At 47.0% G+C, this 24,953-nt stretch overlaps 2 protein-coding genes across 9 annotated transcripts; both read left to right on the top strand.

Annotated features, from left to right (window-relative positions):
* The first annotated feature begins 315 nt into the window (after positions 1–315).
* On the top strand, positions 316–14,950 carry asap1a (ArfGAP with SH3 domain, ankyrin repeat and PH domain 1a). The gene is made up of 28 exons (XM_018679054.2): positions 316–944; positions 2,404–2,476; positions 2,655–2,785; positions 2,867–2,941; positions 4,052–4,101; positions 4,597–4,726; positions 4,803–4,888; positions 4,965–5,040; positions 5,151–5,228; positions 5,653–5,753; positions 5,862–5,931; positions 6,583–6,670; positions 6,807–6,855; positions 6,947–7,113; positions 7,359–7,492; positions 7,570–7,661; positions 7,733–7,919; positions 8,414–8,499; positions 8,615–8,730; positions 8,866–8,933; positions 9,044–9,151; positions 9,245–9,482; positions 9,606–9,770; positions 9,941–10,016; positions 10,096–10,160; positions 10,616–11,073; positions 11,157–11,279; positions 11,793–14,950. The coding sequence occupies exons 1-28, from the start codon at positions 816–818 to the stop codon at positions 11,865–11,867; spliced, it is 3,294 nt and encodes a 1,097-aa protein (XP_018534570.1). The 5' UTR covers positions 316–815; the 3' UTR covers positions 11,868–14,950.
* Positions 14,951–15,210: 260 nt separating this feature from the next.
* ubtfl (upstream binding transcription factor, like) lies at positions 15,211–24,790 on the top strand. Of its 8 annotated transcripts, none has more exons than XM_018679068.2 (21): positions 15,211–16,014; positions 17,312–17,410; positions 17,859–18,034; positions 18,275–18,358; positions 18,441–18,596; positions 18,777–18,841; positions 19,190–19,310; positions 19,502–19,612; positions 19,770–19,897; positions 20,390–20,531; positions 20,621–20,662; positions 20,859–20,972; positions 21,059–21,217; positions 21,503–21,586; positions 21,849–21,977; positions 22,068–22,153; positions 22,358–22,547; positions 22,747–22,794; positions 23,079–23,150; positions 23,557–23,664; positions 24,317–24,790. In XM_018679068.2, the coding sequence occupies exons 2-21, from the start codon at positions 17,350–17,352 to the stop codon at positions 24,392–24,394; spliced, it is 2,154 nt and encodes a 717-aa protein (XP_018534584.1). In that variant the 5' UTR covers positions 15,211–16,014; positions 17,312–17,349; the 3' UTR covers positions 24,395–24,790. The 8 variants fall into 8 exon arrangements, with proteins under 8 accessions (XP_018534584.1, XP_018534582.1, XP_018534580.1 ...); XM_018679066.2 differs by having other exon boundaries at positions 23,554–23,664; XM_018679064.2 differs by having other exon boundaries at positions 23,079–23,216.
* Positions 24,791–24,953: the final 163 nt, after the last annotated feature.

Below are 24,953 nucleotides of genomic sequence, written 5' to 3'. Positions count from 1 at the left end.
TCTCCTTCTCTAATTAGCCTGCGGTGTGACGCATGCGTACTAACCGTCTATTATCCAGTCTGTCCTGAAGTAGCGTCAAGAGGCGGGAATTTACCGGATGTTACATGGTTAGTTTTTCAAAATAAAAGAAGCACTTCAACAACCTACATAGAAGAAATCACGTTAGTGCAGGAGTTTTCAGTCAGCAGTGAAACCACAGCAGTGACCAAGGTAACAGGTAACAGACATTAGACCAGAAAATATGAAGTAATAAAGAATGAAACCGTGTTGGGAGGTAATGTTGTGGACTGTACAGGAAGCTGATGAGAATAAAGCTGATGAAGTAAATGTTCCTGCTGTCGGCTGTAAACTCCACCTTTAAACACAGATTTAATCTGTTTATGAACTCATGAATGATAGATTAACACCAGTCACTGACTCTGTTCACGTTAAACTTCACATCAACACTGTTTACTGAGATAAAACTGAAAACAGCTGAGACACCTGAACACAACATTAAAAGAAACAACAGAGAGAGAATAACATGATTCTTTCATCACGGGTTTTACGGCGTTTGTTTTCAGATTTTATTCTGAAAGAGTCCCGGGTCACGTGGTCCACGGTGTGTGACTTGACGGCAGGTTAGAGGAGAGGAGGGATGAATCATCAGGAGGAGACAGACTGATGAGACAGTCAGAGGACATCTGATCTGATCTGAGACCAGCTGCTGTCAAACATCTGCACACACAGCAGGGGGTCCCTGAACGCACCGCGGCCCCCTCACCCTGCCGTCATTCTCTTCGTTTCTCGGTCTTTTCTGGCGGTTAGAGGTGTGAATGATGCCGGACCAGATCTCAGTGAGTGAGTTCCTGTGGGAGACCACCGAGGACTACAACTCCCCCACCACGTCCAGCTTCACCACCCGGTTGCAGAGCTGCAGGAACACCGTCAGCATCCTGGAGGAGGTAGGCTGAGAGTCGGTGTGTTGGGGTGGGGAGGGGCTCTCCCCCTTGTCTGTTCCTTGGCCTCTCCCCGGTCACTGAGACGATAGAGAAAACAATAAACCAGACTCCGCTCAGATTCCTGCTCATTGAACGTGTCGCGGTCTCTCAGCGGTGAATCGGGTCAGACGGTGAATAATCAGGCGGTGTTGTGAATCAAACGGCTCTCCTCTGCTGTTCGGCTCACACTGAAACCTGATTTTTCTCAATGAAAATCTGAATGTAATGGTTGGTTGTGGCTGCTCTCTGCTGCCCTCCGCGGTGTGTTTGGGCAAAGTGAGACTGCGGGAAAAACAAGGAGCTGATGTTGAAAGTTGACATTTCCCCGAAGGGCGCGTTGCCTGATGCGAAACATGGACCCCGAACTGAACATATGCCCGCATGGGTCACCTGAACCTCCAGTCACTGTCCGACTCCTCCTCTTGTTGTCAGTTAGCGAGAAAGCTTGAAATGTGAGATTTCTGAATGGAGTCTGGTGGAAGGGTTTGTCCGTCACCTTGCAGGCTCCCAGCAACATCCCGCTGCACTGACTCCATCTGTCTGCGGCTTCATCATAACTAATGTCACATACTGACACTGAACAGGAAGCGGTCTGTGTGTGTGTGAGGTCAGAGGTCAGGCCTGATGAGTTCACCGAGCTTTGTTCAGGGTCCCTTTACTTTACCTTTTGATCTCTGGGGTTAATTAATGAGCTGTAATGTTTGATTCTGGACTGTATCAGCTTTAAAGGGTTAAAAACCTAAACGGACCAAATGATATTAAAGTCTTCCCTTCAGTTAAACCAGAAACATACTTGAAATATTCTGAAGCTGAGCGACGGTTCTGTGCAGCCACAGTCCAGACAACAGGCTGCTGTGTTTCCTCTTTAACCTCGTCCCTGAGTGTTTCCATTCATTTGTCCAGACCCGTTAAGGATCTGAACAGTAAAGTAAAATCTCATGAAGAAAGTTACATGTATTCAGGAGAAATTAAAGGTTCATTACACAGATTCTAAAGACGTTCACAGTTCGTTTACAGTCAGGCTCACAGCTTCACCTGAACACACCATGAGAGCTGGAAGACTCAGCTGTGCTGCATTCACTGACTGCAGATAGAGATGATGATGGTGAAGGTGGTTGGAGTCACACCACATGGTCGCCTTGACGACCTATATCCTGTGGCCAGGTTACCATGGCAACAGAGGAAGCTGTTGGCTTGGGAAGAGAATCTCACACACACACACAGTTTTTCTGTATTTGTGAGGACCCTCAGTCAGACGATGACTCTGTGACACACTGTGACAGGGTGAATGTGACAGACAGAGTGATGACAGGGTGAATAACAGACAGACAGTGATGACAGGGTGAATGTGATGACAGGGTGAATGTAACAGACAGAGTGATGACAGGGTGAATGCAAGTGATGACTGTGTCTGTGTCCTCAGGTTCTGGATCAGGACCGCTCAGCTCTGCAGAAGGTGAAGAAGTCGGTTAAATCCATCTACAGCTCAGGACAAGGTACAGACCTGATTACTGCAGATTATTGATCATTAATCAATAACCTCACACAGTATCACTGATTGATCTGAAAGGCAACAGTAAACTGATGCTGATGATGTTGTCTGGTTGATTGGCTGATTGATTGGTTGGCTGATTGATTGATTGATCGGTCGGTTGGTTGGTTGGTGGTGAGCAGAGCATGCTGGGAACCAGGAGAGCTTCAGTCAGGCTCTGGAGAGACTGGGAGGAAACAACTCTGAACTGGGAGCAGCCTTCGTTAAGTTCTCCTGCCTCGTTAAAGAACTCGCAGCTCTGCTCAAGAACCTGGTCAGTCAGCTGTCAATCAGTGATCAATAATCAATCAATACACAGTCAGTCAGCTGTGGGATATCTCTATGTGTCTTTCAGCTGCAGAGTTTGAGTCATAACATCGTCTTCACTCTGGATTCTCTGTTGAAAGGAGATCTGAAGGGAGTTAAAGGGGTGAGACTCTTCCTTAAAAGATGACTATTTTATGAGCTATAATACACAAACAATTCCAGGCGAGGAAAATTCACAAAAATACCCTTAGACCTTGGAGGGTTAAACTGTTGTCTTTCTCTGCGTTAACTCTTTCTCTGCGTTAACTCTTTCTTTGTGTTAACTCTTTCTCTGCGTTAACTCTTTCTCTACGTTAACTCTTTCTCTACGTTAACTCTTTCTCTGCGTTAACTCTTTCTTTGCGTTAACTCTTTCTCTACGTTAACTCTTTCTCTGCGTTAACTCTTTCTTTGTGTTAACTCTTTCTCTGCGTTAACTCTTTCTTTGTGTTAACTCTTTCTCTGCGTTAACTCTTTCTCTACGTTAACTCTTTCTTTGTGTTAACTCTTTCTCTGCGTTAACTCTTTCTTTGTGTTAACTCTTTGTGTTAACTCTTTCTCTGCGTTAACTCTTTCTCTGCGTTAACTCTTTCTTTGCGTTAACTCTTTCTCTGCGTTAACTCTTTCTCTGCGTTAACTCTTTCTCTACGTTAACTCTTTCTCTGCGTTAACTCTTTCTTTGTGTTAACTCTTTCTCTGCGTTAACTCTTTCTTTGTGTTAACTCTTTCTCTGCGTTAACTCTTTCTCTACGTTAACTCTTTCTCTGCGTTAACTCTTTCTCTGCGTTAACTCTTTCTTTGTGTTAACTCTTTCTCTACGTTAACTCTTTCTCTGCGTTAACTCTTTCTTTGTGTTAACTCTTTCTCTGCGTTAACTCTTTCTTTGTGTTAACTCTTTGTGTTAACTCTTTCTCTGCGTTAACTCTTTCTTTGTGTTAACTCTTTGTGTTAACTCTTTCTTTGTGTTAACTCTTTCTCTGCGTTAACTCTTTCTTTGTGTTAACTCTTTCTCTACGTTAACTCTTTCTCTGCGTTAACTCTTTCTCTGCGTTAACTCTTTCTCTGCGTTAACTCTTTCTTTGTGTTAACTCTTTCTCTGCGTTAACTCTTTCTCTGCGTTAACTCTTTCTCTGCGTTAACTCTTTCTTTGTGTTAACTCTTTCTTTCTTCTTCTTTGAGTTGTGTGTCTTTCCTCTGTAGGTGAAACTCAGCTCAGACTTTTGTTGTGTTTCAGGATCTGAAGAAACCGTTTGATAAAGCCTGGAAGGACTACGAGACCAAGTTGTGAGTCTGTGACTGAAACTGTGATTTTACTCTTCACTGTATCAACACTGACTGCTTCATGGTTTCACCTGTGACTCACTGACACACAGACTCAATACTAACTCAGTCACAGTGAGTGAACACATGAATGTGAAGTAAAGGGGACCTCAGATGGAGCCCTGAGGGCTCAGAACCAGGACCTGGTTTATCAGATCACACATCAATAGACTCCAGCCTTAAAATCTGTGTTTTACACTGATGAGAGAATAAGTTACTGGACTTCTGAGGACTCTGTCTCCTGTGGTCCACCTCAGACCTGATCAGACCTGATCAGACTTGATCAGACCTGATCAGACCTCAGGTCTGCACCATGAACCAGGTTCAGCTAACTCAGGATTTCTCTTTGTTCTCTGGCTTCACTGAACCTGACACAGTCCAACTCAGCGGTGACATGACGGTCAGGTTTACCTGAACCAGGTGTGGATCCACAGGTTGATTTAATCGTCTGTTTTTCAGCACAAAGATCGAGAAGGAGAAGAGAGAACACGCCAAACAGCACGGGATGATCCGGACTGAGATCACAGGAGCAGAGATCGCAGAGGAGATGGAGAAGGAGCGGAGGCTGTTCCAGCTGCAGATGTGTGAGGTACAGACTCTTCATCTCAGGTGAACTGTCCCTTTAACGAGCAGGTGTGACTGACAGGTGTGTCTCTGTGTGTCAGTATCTGATCAAAGTCAACGAAATTAAAACCAAGAAGGGAGTGGACCTTCTGCAGAACCTCATCAAGTATTACCACGCCCAGTGCAAGTAAGAACTCACCTCACCGACTCTTCTCTGCCTGGGTTTTATTTTGAAAAGTCTCTGAACTTCCTGCCTCTTCCAGTTTTTTTCAGGACGGTTTGAAAACAGCTGACAAGCTGAAGCAGTACATTGAGAAACTGGCTGCTGATCTGTACAACGTAAGACCTGTTCTGTTCTAACTAATGAGCACAGCACCCTCTGCTGCTCAGGCGAGCCAGCAGGTGAGTCAACAGGTGAGCTGGCCTCATGACCTCTGCTGTCTCCACAGATTAAACAGAGTCAGGATGAGGAGAAGAAACAGCTGACAGCTCTCAGAGACCTCATCAAGAGCTCCTTACAGCTGGAGGTACTACACCTGTGAGGGGGTGGGGTCTAATGAAGAGGGGCGGGTCTAACAGAGAGGGGGTGGGGTCTCAGCTCTGTCTGTACTCAGCTCAGTTGATCAGGGACTAATGAGATCTTATTGTGGAACAGGTTCCTCAGCTTCTCTGTGGTTCATAAAGTTTAACATCATCAGAGTTTTACCTGCAGCCTGGACTGACCTTTGACCTCTCTCTCTTTGTCCTGCACTCTGAAGTCCAGGAGAGTGAGTCTGACGTTTCTTACACTGCATGAGACACACTGTGTTTACGTGTGTGTGTATGTGTGTGTGTGTGTCACAGATGTTACAGATGTTGGTGAGTCCAGAGCTGATTCGTTTTCAGATGTTTTATTGTTTTTCTGTCTTTCTGTGTGTGTGTGTGTGTGTGTGTGTGTGTGTGTGTGTGTAGGACTCTCAGAGTAAACAGAGTGGGTACAGTATGCATCAGCTGCAGGGAAACAAGGAGTTTGGGAGTGAGAAGAAAGGATACCTGCTGAAGAAGAGTGACGGGTACGACTCTGTTTCACTCACCTGTGCAGGACTGATAACACCTGTGGTGTATAGACAGGTGTTAATACCTGTGCATCCAGACTGAGTGATTGTGTTTCTGTCCTTCAGGCTGAGAAAGGTTTGGCAGCGCAGGAAATGTTCAGTGAAGAGTGGTGTCCTCACCATCTCTCATGCAACAGTAAGAACTACGTCTCCCATCATGCACTGCGGCAGGTCGATGACCCTGAGGAGACACCTCAGACATCAGGACCCAGGACTCAGTCTCAGCTGCAGCTGCTCTGGAGCTTTCAGTCACATGGTCTTCATCAGCAGACAGAGTTTAACAGGAAGTCCTTAAATCCATATCATGACACCTGGTAACTCCCTCTGAGGAAGATCATGTGGTACAACTGAAAATACCAGAACAGAGCTCCACTCTGGTCCTGTTAGGAACCTGCTCACATCAGATGTTTGTTGATGATTCAGTCTGATTCTCTGTCAGCAGGGGAGAGCCTGGTTTAATGAAGTCTGGTTTAATGAAATCTGGTTTAATAGACTCTGGTTTAATGAAGTCTGGTTTAATGAAATCTGGTTTAATAGACTCTGGTTTAATGAAGTCTGGTTTAATGGACTCTGGTTTACTGGTTTAATGAAGTCTGGTTTCAGCTTTTAGTTTCTTTCTGCTGAGTCACATGATTAAATATTCATCAGCTGTTCTGGAGTGCTCTGATGTTTCCCCTCAGTGTCTCACACACTGATCTCTGGTCAGTCCACCTGTGTTTGTCTGTGGTGCATTCAGGGACGTTCTGATGTTCAGTTAACTCTGTGTGTGTGTGTGTGTGTGTGTCAGTCCAACAGACAGCCAGTCAGACTGAACCTGCTCACCTGTCAGGTGAAACCCAGCACAGAGGAGAAGAAATGCTTCGACCTCATCTCCCGTAAGTCTGAGGTTTAAACATCAACAGAGGACAGAAAGTCTGATCTGTTCTGACAAACTGTTCTAAACCAGTTCTCAGAGTTTTGTTTTACCTCCTCCTGTGCGTCTCTTTCTTCTTCTGTGGTGTTTTCCTGCAGACAATCGGACGTATCACTTCCAAGCTGAAGACGAGCAGGAGTTCATCAGGTCTGCATCAAATCTACAACATCTCACAGTTATCAGGTTTTATCCTCTGAGCTGAGGTAGACTCACCTGAGTGTGGGTGTGTGTCTTACAGCTGGGTGTCAGTGCTGACCAACAGTAAGGAGGAGGCCCTGAACATGGCATTTCAGGGCAGAGGTCAGAGTTCAGGTGTGGAGGAGGAGGAGGAGCTCACCAAGAGCATCATCGACGAGGTGCTGCGGTCGCCAGGCAACGACACCTGCTGTGACTGTGGAGCTACAGGTACTCACATCTCCATGATGACCAGGTCAGCTGGTCCTTCACAGGCCTGTTAGAGGGTCCAGGACTGAGGGTTCATGTTTAGGGTAAGGATTAGGGAATGTGTCTGTCCCCTGGTGCATTTAGGGACAGTCTGAAATCTGAGGTCTGAGATTCCTCTGGTTGTCTGGGGCTTTGAGTCCCTGTGTCTCTGACGTCAGGAGGACTGAACTGAACTGGATTGTGATGGACTCTGTCTGTGTGTTCAGATCCTCGCTGGCTCTCCACAAACCTGGGTGTTCTGACCTGTATCGAGTGTTCGGGGATCCACAGGGAGATGGGGGTCCACGTGTCCAGGATCCAGAGTCTGGAACTGGACAAACTGGGAACGTCTGAGCTGCTGGTAACCTCACCTGTCTGACGTCTGTTTCCTGCTTCCTGCTTCCTGTCTTCACATGATCTCTCCTTCCTTCCTGTCAGGTTGCTAGGAATGTTGGGAACAGTAGTTTTAATGAGATCATGGAGGCCAGTCTGCCGTCTCCGTGTGTGAAGCCGACGCCTTCCAGTGACATGTGAGTGTCTCTGTGTGTTTGTTCAGTGTGTGTGTTGATGTTTCCTGTCTGACTGACGCTGCCCCCTGCAGGACAGCCAGGAAGGAGTTCATCAACACCAAGTACATCGACCGCAAGTTTGTCAGACGCACCGTCTCCACAGCAACCAGCGGGCTGGATGAGCTGTACGAGGCCGTGCGGTCCAGAGACCTGCTGTCAATCATCCAGCTGTACGCCGAGGGGGTGGAGCTGCTGCAGCCCCTCCCTGAGCCGGGACAGGTGAGTGACACACCTGTGGATCACAGGAAGAGGAGTCGGTCCTGGTCTTTGTCTGAGAGTTTAAATCTGCTGGAGTGGGTCTGAAGGAGCCTCACACTGAGTCTGAGTCTGTGCTGGAACGAGACCGCCTTCAGCATAGGATACAGGTTTTTAAAGAGTTTCCAGAAATCTTTGTGTTATAGAGGAATTTAATGTGTTGTTTCATTCTGGGTCCTGGATCCTGGGAGGGTTTGAAGACTTCCTGGAGGCCTTCAGTTGGTTCGAGACTTCCCTAAAGCAGTTTCAAGGTCCTTAGATAAGGTGTCACATTCCTGCAGGGAGTCTGGTTCTGAGGTCCCTCAGGAGGTTTTCTCTGAGCTTTCAGAGGGGTTAGTGTGTACTAGGTCTCCTCTAGATCCTGGTCTCCTCTGGATCCTGGTCTCCTCTGGACCCAGGTCCCCTCTGGGGGGTCTGTCAGATCTTTGTTGACTCACCTTTCTGTTGTTGTTGTTCAGGAGGGAGGAGAGACTGCGTTACATTACTGTGTCCGGACAGCTGATCACTCATCCCTACACCTGGTCGACTTCCTGGTCCAGAACAGGTACGAAACACCTGACAGGTGATGGAAACATCCTCAGGTTCCTGTCAGCCAATCACAGATGGACATTCAGCAGCTGCACGTTAATGTGTGTGTACCTGTGTGTACCTGTGTGCAGCGGTTACCTGGACGGACAGACAGATGGAGGGAACACAGCTCTGCACTGCTGCTGTCTGTACAACAAACCACAGTGTGTGAAGCTGCTGCTGAGAGGAAAACTAGACCTCCACATGAGTAAGAACCACACACTCCCACACTCATGACTAGACCCTGAATGCAGCATTAACCTGACTAAAGGACAGGTTTAGCTCCTTTAGAGAAAGTCTCAGGTGTTCATAATGCTGTTACCTGAGTCATGTGTGATCTCAGCCAATCAGAGTGGAGAGACGGCTCTGGACATCGCCCGCAGACTGAAGCTCTCCCTGTGCGAAGAACCGGTAAAGTAAAAACCATCAGGGTCAGATTTTACTGATTAACTCTCCTCAGTCCTGATCTGAAGGAGGTTCACAGGTGGATCAGGTCTGAACTCTGTCTCTCTGTGTTCCAGCTGGTGGAGTCGTTGTCCGGCAGGTTCAACCCTCATGTCCATGTGGACTACGACTGGAACCTCCGAATGGACGAACTGGACGAGAGTGACGACGAGCTGGACGACAAGGTTCCACCGAGTAGAGTACATGATGATCAGATGGGTTAGGTTTGACACTGTTAATGACCTCCTCCTCCTCTTCCTCCTCCTCCTCCTCTGCAGCCCAGTCCGGTGAAGAAGGAGCGTTCTCTCCGTCCTCAGAGTTTCTGTCCGTCCTCCATCGTCTCCTCTCAGGAGAAACTCTCTCTGCCGGCCTCCTTCGTTCCCCCTCATCGGGATAAGCAGCGTCTCTCCTACGGAGCATTTGCTAACCCCGTCTATAGCACCTCTTCTGACGCTCCTCCTTCTCCTGGACCCGACATGTCAGGACCTTCACCGGCCGCTAGGAGCCAGGGGAAAGGTATGGAGCCCCGCGAGGTAGACCAGTAGTTCTGAGACCAGGACTCAGAGGCTCCTCAGGGTTTTCAGGATCTGGACTGATTTGTTCTTTGTGCTTCAAATCACTGATTGGTTCTTCCATCAGGTCCAGTCGCTGGCGGCCCGCCCACCTCCCTCCCCCTCACCTCCCAGACCAGTGGAGGAGGAGGGAGCTCCACCCTGAAGAAAAGGCCCCCTCCACCTCCTCCTGGGCACAAGCGCACCTTGTCTGACCCCCCCAGTCCCGTCCTGCAGGGACCCACAGGTAAAGGTAAGACCTGGTTACACCACAAACATCTGACCTCTGAACCTGAGAACTGTTACAGGTCTGAACCTGGATCAGAACGTCCAGGCAGCTGCTGATGAAACAGGTGGATGTTTGATGTGAACGGTAGAACTCAGTAGAACTTGTACTGAAACAGGTCAATTGTTTTCACACAGGAAGTGAGACGACCGCCCAACCTGGAAACAGGACGTCACCTGCCAACAGGTTTGAGGGACTCCAGCAGCAGCAGAGGTATCTGACTCATTACAGACTGATCACTCTGGACTGCGGTGTGAATGAATGACCTTTGACCTCTCTTCACTTCCTCCAGTACCACCTCCAGCAACACCAAGTCCACACTGGGACCCCGAGTTCTGCCCAAACTACCTCAGAAAGGTGAGACTATGACTGGACTCAGGTATGTTTCAACATCAGGAACCTAAAGCCTGACATGTTCCCACAGTTCCTCCTCTTTGGGAACAAGTCCCTAAAGCTCAGGAGGTTTCTAGACCAGGTCTCAGGTCTTAGGTACTCACAGCCCGACGGGTTGATGGTGCTTGGTTGAGTTTTAGGAGTTGGCAGTAACGTGACCAAAATCTGACTGAAGGGGGCCACCACAGGACCAGCAGTCTGAGTCAGACCAGGTTTAGTTTCAGAGGCTGCTGACACTGTAATGACATGAATCCAAAAGGTCTGAGATAGAAAGGTTCTGTGGAGATCCAGGTTCCAGGTTGTTAAGCTCAGTGGAAACAGATCCTCAGACTGATGTTAACTCTGCTCTGGTCCTGGTCTCAGATTGATGTAAACCTTGTTCTGGTCTTGGTCTCATGTCTTGTCTTTCTGTGTCTCAGTGGCTCTAAGAAAGATTGACACGATCCACCTCCCATCTCTGGACAAGCCCAGTCAGCCTCCAGACCTGCTCCACAAACCTCCCCTTTCCTCCCCCTCCCCCTCCCTCTCTTCCCAGCCTAACCCCCAGAAGTCTCCTCCCTTCATCGATGCCTCCCCTAAACCTTCCCTCACCCCGGTGGACTCCGCCCTCAGAACCCCTTTGGCTGAGAAGCCCCACCTGTCCGACCTCCCCCCGAAACCCCTCCTCAAAGACCTGCCCCCCAAACCCCAGCTCAGCGACAGCCCTCGTCCTGCCCCTGTTGTTACGGAGATACAAGGATCCAAGGTGGTGGTGGCGGAGAGCCAGTCGTCTGTCCAGCAGAGGGAGGGGTCACCTGGACCCACAGGTGAAGAGGACAATGAGTTGGTGCAGGGAGCCATGGAGATGCCTGTCCCTCTCCCGAGGAAGATCAATTCTGTGAGTGTTCAAATCAGATCAGATCAGATCGTAAATTTTCTTCAGATCAAAGATGGAGAGATGAAACTTTCCTTCTGTTTCAGGTGAAGAGTAAAACCAGACGAGTGAAAACCATCTATGACTGTCAGGCCGACAATGACGACGAGCTCACCTTCACCGAGGGGGAGGTCATCATCGTCACCGGGGAGGAGGACCAGGAGTGGTGGGTACGTACCACGGGGGGGGGCAGAGCGATATACTCTGACTCTGGACTTGTTTTAGTTTCTTCTCATCTGAAAGGCTTCATCAGGTCTAGAGGTTGGCGGGGAGTCCCAGGTGTTTAACCTCTTGGAGGTGGACCTGAGAGTCACTGACCCAGGATGTCCATCTGGAACAACCATCTCTGAACAGAGGAGGTGGCACTAGCTATCAGCCACCTAAACACAGTGCTGAGATCCTTATCCAGACAACTGAACCCCCATCCACACCTCGACCCATGTGATCCTAACGACTCTCAGGACCACCTGTGAAACCACCTGGTTTTAAACACCTGGGACTCCACAACCAGCCTCTAGAACTGAGGAAGCCTTTCAGATGAGAGGTGAAACATCTTTAAGGAAACTAAAAGACGTCCAGCTGCCTTAGACTCCAGCCTTGAAGACTCTTATTCAGCAGTTTATTAGGAACACGGAGGTAAACCTGAGTCATCCTCATCCTCCCTCCTCTTCATCTGTTTTCAGATCGGACACATTGAAGGACAGCCGGAGAGGAGAGGAGTCTTCCCCATGTCCTTCGTTCACATCCTCTCTGACTGACAACCATGACACCAGTGTGCGGCCACGCCCACTGATATGAGCTCCGCCCCCTGCTAAGGTCACACAGGCGACGGTGGGCGGAGTCAGTCAGTCAGTGAGTGACCTGACCCACGGGAAAACCGCCATGGTCATCGACGTCCTCGCTGTAAATAGACATTATCCTGCTCAGTGTTACCATAGCAACCCAGCATCCCAGCATGCCGACCCAGGTGGGCCGTAGCACGAGGTCTGAAGAGAAGGAAAACACACAGGTGAGGGGTGAGAGGTCAGAGAGCAGCTGGCACTGCCCTCTGCTGGCAGAGCAGCTCATTACACCAGCAGCCACAAACACAAGCACAAGAAACCCGAGTGAGAGTCTGAGTCAGCTGAGACCACATCAACCCTCATCCTCTGGTTCAGACCAGGCTGTGGTCCAGACTGAGGTGACTAACAGAACCTCAGCTTCAGACTCTGAGCAGCTGAATATTTTCTTTCTGAGACAAACTGCAGTCTAATTGATGTGCTGCTCCCTGCTGCAGACTGCTGCTCTCTGCAGACTCAGTCCAGGTCCTGGTTCACAGACTCTGACGTCCCCGCATTCACAGAGAAACAGGACGAACAGGAAGGTCTGGACTCAGGAGAGGTTTGATGTAGAGCAGGTCTCAGATCAGTTTCAGTGTGACTTTTCCTTCTCTTCGGATTCTCAGACTCTTTCCAAAGCCGACTGTACGCTCTACTGTATCTACTGTATCTGTCTGTACCTGATCAGGTCCTGATTAACCCAGGTTCATCTCTCTGAGTCTTTACGTCTCCAAATTTTTCTTTACAAACTGGAAAGCGTTGTCTCAGTTAAATCCATGAGACAATTGTTAAGTTTAAAAAGTCCCAGAATGCATTGCTGTAATAAACATATAAATCAGAGGATCCAGGATGGATTCCTGTGATTCACCAGAAAACCAGATGTCTCCAGACTCAAACATTAAGACTGAACCTAAAACCTGCAGTTTGTGCCGTGGTGTTGTTTTAAATCAGGGAGAGTGTGTTCAGCACCACATGAAGGATCTGTGAGGACCTGAAGCTGGAAACTGTTTGTATGGTTACTTATATTTATTAATGATTCATATATCACCTGTGTCATTTAACCTGCTCAGTGTTAATGTGAAGAGCTGAAGGTTTCCCTGAACAACACAGACTCAGGATACAGTTTGAAAGGAACTGTCCAACATTTATTCTTCTCCAGAGTCACATGATTCACATCAGTTCATCGCTGTTGTTAGCCTAGCTTAACACAAAGACTGGATCAGAATTCTCCTTCTGATTTAGCTTCATGTTGATTTTGGTTGTAACAGAAAATGTTGTATATTCTAGCTCCCAGCTGAATTGAAGCTGCAACTTGTGTATAGAAATCTTAAATATTTCCTGCCCAGTATGCATGATTAGAGGCTGTAACATTAACCAGACAGAGCTCTCATTTGTTCAGTATTTTACACAACAAAATAATCAATAAGAAGCAGCCATACAACCTATCAAACTGAAGAGACAACATTTCACTGCAGCTCTAATATTCAGTGCTGCAGTTTGCTAATGTTAGCTTGAAGCTCAAACATGAAACAGGAGCCAGATAAAGCAGGAAAAAATGCAGAGTTTATCATAGTAACTTAAAGGTGTAAGTTAGCTACTTAGCATAACCTTTCAATGACAGTAGCCTGAGTGTCCTGTCACACCAGGAAGTGACTCAGTAAAATAATTCTAATTACTACTGTGGGTATTGTAACTCAAGCGCTAACTGCTAACATGCTAGGTCGTGGTTAATATCGTTGCTAACGGGTTTACAAACTGCCAGTTAACAAGATAACTAGCTAGCTAAAAAGAAATACACATTAAAGCTGAACTCGTCGAAAGTTTCGCTTCATTTCTGAGGTTACAGGTGGAGCTGAAGGTGAAGGTGTGACCGAGCACTGATCATGTTCATCAAATTAAACACCTTCCTCTTCTTTCAGTCCATTCACCTACCTGTCCATTACACAGGTGGAGGGAAAGTTGATGAGGGTTTGTTGAACTGTGTGATTCAGGCTAAACAGCCACAGTAACTCATCTGATTCATCCCGTCATTTGTATTTAAAGGAACAGTCCGACATTTTTCTCAGGTCAGTGTCATCTCTATGTCCATGTTAGCCTCGCTTAGCACAAAGACTGGAAGCAGGGGAAAACTGTTAGCCTAGCTTGTAACTCAAATAAAACCAGTTTATGTGACAAACAAAAGAATTTGACTAAATGTGCGACTGAAGTTTGAACATGAAGCTCAGTGCGTTCACCAAAGACTCAGCAACATGTTAGTGAACTGTCTCATTACTAAATAACCTGTCATTTTCAGATTATTTCATATACAAACTGTTTGAAACATTATGAAACAGTTTGTTGTGATTCAGACGTAGTTTTCAGATAAACTGAGTTAATGAATCCCAGACAACGTCTCTTCTCTTCGGTGAACACAATGTTGATGTTGTTTTAAATATACTGAACTGATGACATGATGAAATGCAAAATCTGCAGTTTAATGTGTTTTATTCAGAGTTTGTGTTGGAGGAGCAGCGACAGAATAAAACTGATGACTTTTATTAAAACTGTCCTTAAAGCTCAGATATGTTTCTATAAACTGAAGGTCCTGCTGTTTTTTTATTTTTATTTTGTTTTATTGTGAAATATGACCTGATGGAACAGACGTCAGTTTGAACTGGACTGAACAGGACTGAACTGGATCAGCGCACAGGGACCAGGAGGAAACCACATCACCAATAAAGATCTGAGATGAAGTCAGTTTGTTTTCTGTCTGAAAAGATGTCAAAGAAAACTTTATTTTCAGTTAAATCACTCACTGTCTGTTTCAGTTTCTGAATGTGATTATCATCAGTGTTTTCATCAATATGCAGACAAACAGCACAGATCAGCTGATAGACTGGAAACTATTTATCAATGATGTCAGTGTAGTTTATAAAGTAATCTATTACTGTCATCTGTTTCAAACAAAATGGGACAAAAACCACCACTGAGCTAAATCTGACTTTATATAATAATTCATATTAAACCTGGTGAATTAAAGTTCATACACTTCATGTGTTCATTCAGGCCTTTTCACAATAAGAGTTTTTAATAATTTTTCAGAGTAAAGGTCAGGTGAAGGATCTGATCCAGGTTCAGTTTTTTTCTGGTTATAAACACAAATTATTTCGTTCAACATCCGGAGCAGCAGGTGGCGGTAAACACACACACACACACACACACACACACACACACACACACACACACACACAGAGTTTGTGTTTCTATTTACTTTGAGTCAAACTTGATAAAAACAGAAACAAACTTCCTGTTTTGATTTATTTTATTTATCAAAGAATAAACCCGGAGGATCTGACCCCCCTCACCACCACACACACACACACCTGTGGAGAGTTTCCCGGGACTCAGGTGATCAGGTGTATTGATCAGTGTGATGTATTGATCAGTGATCGGCTCTTTGGGAGGCACCGGGGCTCTGGGACTTCAGACCCGGCAGGGGTGTGTTCTCAGCGGGCTGGGTGCCATGTGGATGCGGGCTGCAGGTTCCTCTGCCGCCTCCGACAGGCCGGGCCGGATCCCGGAGCGACCGGCGGACCTCTGGACCTCCTACACCCCGGTTCCTCCTCCAGGAGCCCGGTCCCCCCGGCTCATCTGTGTCGGCGGCTGGCCGTCGATTCCCTGGGCCCCGGTCCTCTGTTTCCCCGCCGGTTCAGCATCTGGACCCAGACCAGGTCCAAGTGAGGCTGGATCCGGAGGAACAGACGCTGTCGCGGGTTAATGTGTGAAAGTGACGACAGGCTGTTTCAGACGCATTAAATAAAGCGTGGCCGGTGGCTGACAGCCCGGGGTGAAGCGGCTTTGGCTGCTGTCTTCGCCGCTGTCTCTGGTTTCATCCTCCGCCTTTGTCCTCATGTTTTCCCCCGGAGTTCCTCCCCCTGCGGCGCTGGGCGGAGTTTCATACCGGACTAGACGCTCCTTTTGTCGGATTCGTTTCGACCTGACTCCCCGGGGTTTACGGCTGAAAAAAACACACTTAGAAAGTCCCGAAATAATCCAAACGACCACAGTGGTGTTCAGAAACAACCCGGGTTTCTGTCTGAACCAGCAGGTGAGTAATACGCGGTGATTTTAAACAGATTTCTGGGGTTTTCTGGTCGTTTGTCCCCGAGTCTCCAGAACATTCATGGCGGCTTCGCAGTGAAGGCTTCTGGGGCAGCAGCGACTCTTCAGCCCGCTCAGCTCCCAAATCAGCGAATATTTCACTATATGTCAGTTTAATCCACGGCTCCACAACAACGATTCTTCTTCACTATATTTTTATTTTACATCCAAAGTCCCAGGTGTCGACTGATTTGACCATTTTAACAGTTTTATGAAATAATGCGATTATCAGCTCCACGTGTCAAACTGAGCTTCACGCGGTGATTTTTAATCTTTTTCTTGTGTTTCGTGTTTTTATTTTCGAACTTTAAATCGCAGTTTCCACATTCAACCTAAAAAGGTTAACGTTAGCTTCGGTAGCTGTGCCAGCGGAAGCTACGTGGTGACTCCTGCCGGAGGACGGACGCCATTACCGGGGCAGCTGGAGCCTAACGGCCCGCTGCTCCCAGTCCACAGCGACCCCCGGTCTCAGTCCCGCGGAGCTGTCTCGGTGCCAGGCTCCGGTCAGAGAGCCGCGGGCGAACTCACACAGGGGCCAATTATTGATTATTGATCAGTATTAGCACGAAGCGGTGAGGTTGTTTCCACCAGGCTCCAGTTAAAATTCGACAAACTTGTGCAGACTGATCCAGGCTGCTCTCTACCGCCCTCCGTGTTAAACTGCGGGACAAACGCGTTCAACAAACACTCAGATCTGTGTTTGACATTAAACAGAAACAGCACGGTTTCATCAGTTTCAGCCGAATTAACGAGCAGCTGATAGAGACCAGAGACCAGGTCCCGGATCAGATGCAGCTTCACACTCAAACACAACTGACTTAAATTAACAGATTTCTGAATGGAGTTTGGTGGCGTGTTTGGTGATAAACAGCAGCTCGCCTCAGGTGTGTTCAGACGTTTCCTGGGATCTGATTCACGGTTTAAAACTGAATGTTGATCCGGAGCCATAGGGACTGAACCCGGGTCTGTACCCCGCGGTGTGACCTGGTCAGCGGGCCGCGAAGACACAGCGCAGCCGGGGAAGAGTCACCTCGACCGGTCAGTGAGGGTCAGGACAGGCGGGGGTCAGGGGGCGGGAGGAGCCGGTGATTAAATTTAACTAGACCTGAAAAATCCCGTCACATGTCACCTGGAAACAAGTTCAAGGTTTCGCTGATGTTTCAGTGTGTCCTGAACAGGTGTAAATAAAGTTGTACTAACTCTGTGTGTGTGTGTGTGTGTGTATGTGTATGTGTGTGTTGCAGAGGAGGGAGGGGGCGGAGTCTTCTCCGTCAGGTGCTGCATGATGAACGGCAGCAGCAGCGTCTCCACGGCTCAGAGCGCCAGGATCAAGAGCGAACCAGGTAACAAACACCTGCTGTGATATCATCACTCTGTGACTCAGGTGACTTCCTGTTTCTCCTCTCATCATCAGACTCTGTTCTCAGCTGATCTGATTCTCCATCCTGTTCCTTCCTGCTGTTCCAAACACTCCCCACAGCTCCAACTGTGGATTCATCCGCTGCTGAAAATAGTCCCTGACAGAGTGTGTGTTTCCTGTTTGACCTGAACACCTCCTCCTCTCTGACTGTCACGCACCTGGACTCATGATCTCTGACCAGCTCTCCTTTTTTACCTGTTGATATGAACAAGGTGGACAGAATAATAGAAACAGAGAGTATCTCTGTCAGGTGTGACAGACTCACCTGGTCTCAGATCCTCAGACCAGCAGCAGGTCTGATGAGAGCTCAGGTGCGTTACCTGTAGGTGCAGACGGTCTCAGGTGTATTAGTGTGTCTCTGTGTGTTTCAGATGACTGGAGTAAGGAGGACTGTCTGACTCTGCTGGAGAGGATTCGCAGTCTGCTGCCGGACGGAGACGGCATGAAATATAAAACCACAGAGTCTCACTTCGACTGGGAGAAAGTTTGTTTCGGCAGCTTCACCGGAGACATGTGCCGCCAGAAATGGCAGAAAGTCTCAACCGAGGTAACAATGCTTTAATTTAGACTTGAAATGTTGAAATGTGTGAAAAGTCAGAGGTAGATTTTGAAGGTTTTCAGTTACATTACAGTTAGATTACAGTTACTTTACAGTTATAGTTACACTACAGTTACGTCTGTTGCGTCCTTTCTCAGACAGTAACACTCGGTCAGCTGAGATCTGGATTTCAGATTCTGGATCCGGACTCGAGGCTGTCTGACATCAGAGTCTGTGTTTGTGTTTCAGGTTCGTAAATACAGGACGATGACGGAGCTCATCGTGGACGCCATCGAGTTTGTGAAGAACCCTTACAAGGGAAAGAAACTGAAGGTGAGATTACCTGAGTCAGACTGAACTGAAGCAGACTCTGCTGATCCTGGATTTGCTCACCTCCACCCTCTCTCCTGTTCAGACTCATCCAGATTTCCCCAAGAAACCCCTGACTCCGTACTTTCGCTTCTTCATGGAGAAACGAGCCAAATACGCCAAAATCCACCCGGAGATGAGCAACCTGGACCTGACCAAGATCCTGTCCAAGAAGTACAAGGAGCTGCCCGACAAGAAGAAGGTCTGAACCAGACTGAACTGGACCGAAACAGACTGAACCAGACTGAATTGGACTGAACCAGACTGAACCAGACCGAACTGGTCTGAACCGGTCTGAGCCTCTAACACACGTGACCATGTTTAGTCTCATGATCCCTGAGCAGGTTCATTAATAATCATCAAATGTTTTTCTCTCCTGCAGCAAAAATACATCACAGAGTTTCAACGAGAGAAAGAAGAGTTTGAGAAGAACATGGCTCGATTCAAGTGAGTTCAACTACTGATGGAAAACTGCTTACTTTTTAATGACTGTTTTCTAACTGTTTAATGACTGTTTACTGTTTTAATGACTGTTTTCTAACTGTTTAATGGCCGTTTAGTGACTATTTAATGACTGTTTAATGACTGTTTAGTGTTTACTAACTAGCTAACAAACTTGTCTTTATTAACTGTTTGAGTTCATTACTGTAAACTGAACACTTTAATACTTTAACCTCCCGTATTTGAAATGAAGTGTGACCTTTAAACTGACTATAAACTGTTAACACACTGCTAACTGATGAAATGTAGCATGTGGTGTTAGCATTAGCACGGCTAACGTTAGCTGACCCTCAGGGAAGACCACCCAGAGCTGATCGAGGAGCGGAAGAAATCCGACCTGCCGGAGAAACCAAAGACTCCCCAACAGCTGTGGTACAACCATGAGAAGAAGACCTACATGAAGCTCCACCCTGAGGTGCACACGTAACACTGTAACACACATGTACACCTGTAACACACCTGTAACACACACACACCTGTAACACACATGTACACACAAACCTGTACACCTGTAACACACGTACACCTGTAACGCACCTGTAACACACTTGTATACACCTGTACATTCTGAGAGAAACACTAACCTACCTGTCTATTGTGTTTCAGGTGAGTCAGAAGGAGTTGAAGGAGGCTCTGAGGAGACAGTGGTCCCAGCTCTCTGACAAGAGGAGACTCAAGTGGATCAGCAAGGCCCTGGAGCTCCAGAAGGACTATGAGGTACCAGACCAGAACAGACCTGATCAGACCTGACCTGACTGAATCTGACTAAACCAGCCTTTTTCTGGTTCAGAGGTTGATATCTGGTCCTAATCATCCTGTGGCCTCGGTCCAGGTTGAGCAGGGATCTGAATCTGGACTCTGTGTGTGTGTGTAGGACAGTATGAGGGCGTATCATGAAGCTCATCCAGATGTGAACTCAGATGATCACGTTCGGTCTGTCCTTACCAAAGCAGAGCGACAGCTGAAGGACAAGTTTGACGGACGGCCGACCAAACCTCCACCGTGAGTCACACACTGAGCGAACTAGCAGACAATATGCCAACAGACAGGTTGCTAACAGACAAGATGCTAACAGATATGATGCTAAAGGACAAGGTGCTAACAGACAGGTTGCTAACAGACAAGATGCTAACAGACAGATTGCTAACAGATAAGATGCTAAAAGACAAGGTGCTAACAGACAGGTTGCTAACAGACAAGATGCTAACAGACAGATTGCTAACAGATAAGATACTAAAGGACAAGGTGCTAACAGGGTGCTAACAGACAAGATGCTAACAGACAGATTGCTAACAGATAAGATGATAAAAGACAAGGTGCTAACAGACAGGTTGCTAACAGACAAGATGCTAACAGACAGATTGCCAACAGATAAGATGCTAAAAGACAAGGTGCTAACAGACAGGTTGCTAACAGACAAGATGCTAACAGACAAGATGCTAACCTGAGACTATCGGCTCAGTGTAAATGTGTGAGGGCTGTGTGTGTTCGCAGTAACGGATACTCTCTCTACTGCGCCGAGCTGATGGTGAACATGAAGGACGTCCCCAGCACCGAGCGGATGGTGCTCTGCAGCAAACAGTGGAAGATGATGACGCAGAAAGAGAAGGACATGTTTCAGAAACGCTGCGAGCAGGTTAGCATCAGCACGCTAACATCAGGTGTAACCTCATATCGCTGCAGAGTCACCTGACCTCACCTGTCTGTCTCTCTGTGTCTAATCAGAAAAAGAAGCAGTATGACATCGACCTGCAGAGGTTTCTGGAGGTAGGTCGACATCCAATCAGCTGATCCACCTGCAGAGCAGCAGAATAAGGCTTGTCTGTATCTAAAGGTTCAGGTGTTTGTGGTTTAAGGTCAAAGGTTAAGCTCAGCAGAATAGAGAGCAGTAGAGAAGGTTCAGTGTGGACAGGTGAGATCCTGTCAGCCCGTGTTACTGATGAAGTTGACCGTGTGTGTTCAGAGCCTCCCGGAGGAGGAGCGTGACCGCGTCCTGACTGAGGAGAAACTAGGCGGGGCCAAACTGGGAGTGGGCGTGGCCTCCAGCCCACACAGAGCCAAGTCTCCGTCTGTCAAGGTCTGAAAACTTTTCTTCTGCTTCTCCACCTGTTGTTTTTTACTGGTGTGTCTGAGCACACAGGTGTGTTTCCCATGTTGCTCCAGGAACGGTGTCGGGAGGCAGAGCCAGAGCCATGGGTACCTGCAGGACCGCCAAAAGAGAGGCGGGATGGGAAGAAGACGGCGAAGCTTCCAGAGACGCCGAAAACAGCAGAGGAGATGTGGCAGCACAGCGTGATTGGAGATTACCTGGCTAAATACAGAGTGAGTCTGTTCATCTACAGGTGTCTTTAATCTGCTGTCATTGTACGGAGGCTGAGAGAGGACAAACTTCATCAGTTTAAAAACACCTGAGCTGTGAGGAGCCTGTACAGTGAACTCATCAGTGAAGTGTGAAAACACTTAACGATCTGTAATAAAGATCTTCAGGTTATTAAATCAGATTTGAGAGTGATGATAAATTTGTTCCTCTGTAACTTTTATTCTTATATTCTATTTGTTTTACTGTGTTTTAACTTATTTTTATTTTCTAAACTCCTCAATAACTAGATGAACTCACCATGCAGCTGTTTGACTCTCTCTTCTTCACTCTCTCCCAGTGTGAATACAGTGCATGATGGGATTTATTGCTTGGTTAGTGACCATCAGTTGTTCACTACTTTTCACAATGCATTATGGGACTTTGAGTTCACTCTACAGGGTGTAATAATTCTCACTGTATGTTCAGAGCTACATCATGTAGTGAGTGATTTCAGACACATCCTGTGTTTTTATTTCACCAGCTGTGTCTGTTTTTACTGTGAAGCAGGAAGTTGACAGGTGTACCACCTGTCTCAGGTGTGATCAGAGTACAGCTCAGGTTCAGGTGTTAACACTGTGATGTGTTGTCTGTCAGAATGACCGCAGGAAGGCTCAGGCGGCGATGGAGGCAGCCTGGAAGTCGATGGAGAAGAAGGAGAAGATTCCCTGGATCAAGAAGGCGGCGGAGGACCAGAAGCGTTACGAGGTTCAGTACCGACCCGTGGTCAGTGAGCCACGCCCCCCACCCCCCACCCCCCCGCTGTGACTCAGTTACCTGTGTGTGCTGTGTTGTACTGACTGCTGTGTCCTGCAGAGGGAGCTGTTGGAGATGAGGACTCCAGCTGCAGGTCAGACTCCGAGGAAACCCAAGTTTGATGGAGAACCAAAGAAACCTCCAGTGTGAGTCTGAGTTTGATCAAACATCTGATCAGATGTTTTACAGATGTTACAGGTCGAAGCTGTTTAATGTCACAGAAACAAATGTTAGAACGAATCATTTCTGTCCGTCAGTCGATCGAAAAGAAAAAAGAAGAAAACAGTTGACATTAAATGTCAGAGGTCAGCTCTGTGTTAAGCCCTGCCCCCTGCGGTCTTGTCCAATAGGAGCGGGTATCAGATGTTCTCCCAGGAGTTGCTAACCAACGGCGAGCTGAACCACTTCAGCCTGAAGGAGCGGATGGTGGAGATTGGGAAGAGGTGGCACAAACTGAGCCAGAGTCAGAAAGACAAGTACAAGAAGCTGGTGGAGGAGCAGCAGGTGGAGTACAAAGCCGAGCTGGAGGCCTGGGTCAAGGTAAGCTGCTGCTCAACAGCACTGCGGCAGAGTAATTGAGTACAGCAGAGTAACTGTACTGTCAGTGACCACAGATCAGTTAGGTTAACACAGCGCCCCCTGGTGGCTGCACCTGGTTACGCACACTACAACAACAATAACCATCAGAATAATGAATCTCCATCGTCCTGATTCTTCTCCTCCTCCTCTCCTCCCTCAGTCTCTCTCTCCACAGGATCGAGCTGTCTATAAAGAGTTTTCCTCCTCGGTGAGTTGTTCCTCCCTGTATCATTTTCTAACAGTGTTACTGTTGTAACATGTAAATGTTACAAGTTAACATAACATTAGTCGTGTTTAGCTAAAGAGGCAAAAGATTAGTGTTGCTAAGCTAATGTAGAATAATATGAAAAGTTTGAACTCAATGAGTAAATCATACACACAGAGACTCTGTCCTTATGCTAACCTAACATTAGCATGTTGACTCTGTCACATCGTCCCTCAGTGACCTTCAGTGTGTCAACACGTTTGTTTGTCTGTTTGGTCCTGGGTCAGAAACGTCGCAGCACCACTAAAGCTCGCAGCAGCCCCGGAGCTAAAGTCCGCGTGACGGCGAAGGGGAAGGCGGTAGGTTCGAGAGCCGCAACACCGGGGGTCGGGGTGGGCAAGAGGGCCATGGCGTACCGAGCCAAGGTAACACACTACACACAGTACACAACAACAACACAACAATTACACAACACACACTGAGGCAAAATAAATGTAAAAGGTAAAAAAGAACAAATCTTTTAAAATAAAAACATGAAGTGAAATTTATTTTTCATTAATGTGTTTATTTCTTATCTTTCATGAGTGTCATGAGTTTCATTTTTTCTGTAGATTTTTAACGTCTTTCAGTTTGTTAACAAGTGAGTTGTGTCAGTAATGAGCTGCTGTGATTGGTCGGTTGTACCGTCTGGGCATGGTGAACCCTCAGTGCGGTCTGTCAGGCTGAGCCTTTTGAAGCAGCCTCTGTTTGTTTGTTTTCCAGCAGGACATGTCCGACACCGAGGAGGAGGAGGAGAAAAGTGACTCTTCCGACTCTGATGAGGATGACGAGACATCAGGAAGCACAGACAGCGACGATGACGACGACGAGGAGGTGAAAACATGTTTTAAGGCCTTTTTCTACCGTAAAATACTTTAGTTTCCAGCTTCAGGAATTCAGCAGATATGGAGTTAATTAATGACAAAGTTAATGAGTTATATTTTTAAATGTCAAAGGAGCTTTCTAAAGGTAAAAATTTGTCATTAACGTCATCCCCTACTTTTCCTTTAAGTTGAAATGTGAAGGCTCCTTTATGTATACATTAAGTGATGATAGTTTTTAATATTTAATTTTTTCATTTTTTTAAAATAATTCATTAAACAGCATGAAAACTGTCTCTAAATTTTTAATTGAAGAATTTAGGCCTTTTTAAGATTAAAGGATGGTTTTCAAGTAACTTTGTGATTTTTGAGTTAAGTTTTCTTTCCTGTAAACAAACAGAACATTAACATTAAAACACCTTAACACATTACAATTCATTAATTTATCCCTTAGTAATTCCCTTAAATTACCCTCATGTCATCATGGATAGCTTAATGGAGATGTAAGGTAAAAGTTCATACCAATAACAACTGACTACAGCACGTCCCCATGACGACTCAGAATCACTGTAGCAACCACCTAGCAACAACTGAACACAGTATGAACTTTATATAAATGTGGACGTTGTCGTTTACTTTAACCACTTACTGTTCGGTTTCCTCAGAATGACGATGACGAGGACGATGAGGACGATGAAGATCAAACCTCCTCTGAGGAATCCAGTGACTCAGACTCGGACTAACTCCGCCCCTTCCCCCTCATTGGAGAGGACAGGCTGTGCAGGCCACGCCTCCTCATGTGCCAATCATCCCGGCGGACCAATGAGAGATGGTGATGTTGCACCGCTGTTGCAGGGGGCGGAGCCTGACGGAGCATTTTGTTACTTCTGTTCGTTTCAGTTTTTTATCGAGTGTTGGTTTTTATCTGACGGACGTTTCAGACGGGCGGAGACGGTGTGTGTGTTTTGTTTTTATTTTGGAAGCGATGGCGGGGCGGAGTTTGTACAGTTTGACGGCTAGAGGGGGAGGGGCGGAGCCTGTTGGTTGTCGTTAGTTACCACTGAGGGAGGAGTCAGTGTTCAGCCTCCAATCAGCCGCCTGCCTGAGAAAATTATTAACAAATAAATGCACTTTTCTCATTTCTGTTGTCGGATTTCTTTGAATGACACTAAACACACCACGACATCAGCACAACACAGGTCCTGACTTGGACTCAGACTCTTGTTGGTTTTGACTTGGACTTGACTCGGGACCTGTGGCACTGACCTGTCGTGTTAACAGAGTTAATAAATGACTCGGTCT

The sequence above is a fragment of the Lates calcarifer genome, linkage group LG4 (genome assembly GCF_001640805.2).
Source record: "Lates calcarifer isolate ASB-BC8 linkage group LG4, TLL_Latcal_v3, whole genome shotgun sequence".
In the NCBI taxonomy this organism is placed as follows: Eukaryota; Metazoa; Chordata; class Actinopteri; family Centropomidae; genus Lates; species Lates calcarifer.
The sequence above is the reverse complement of the archived record's forward strand: the minus strand, read 5'-3'. Positions and strand labels throughout refer to the sequence as shown.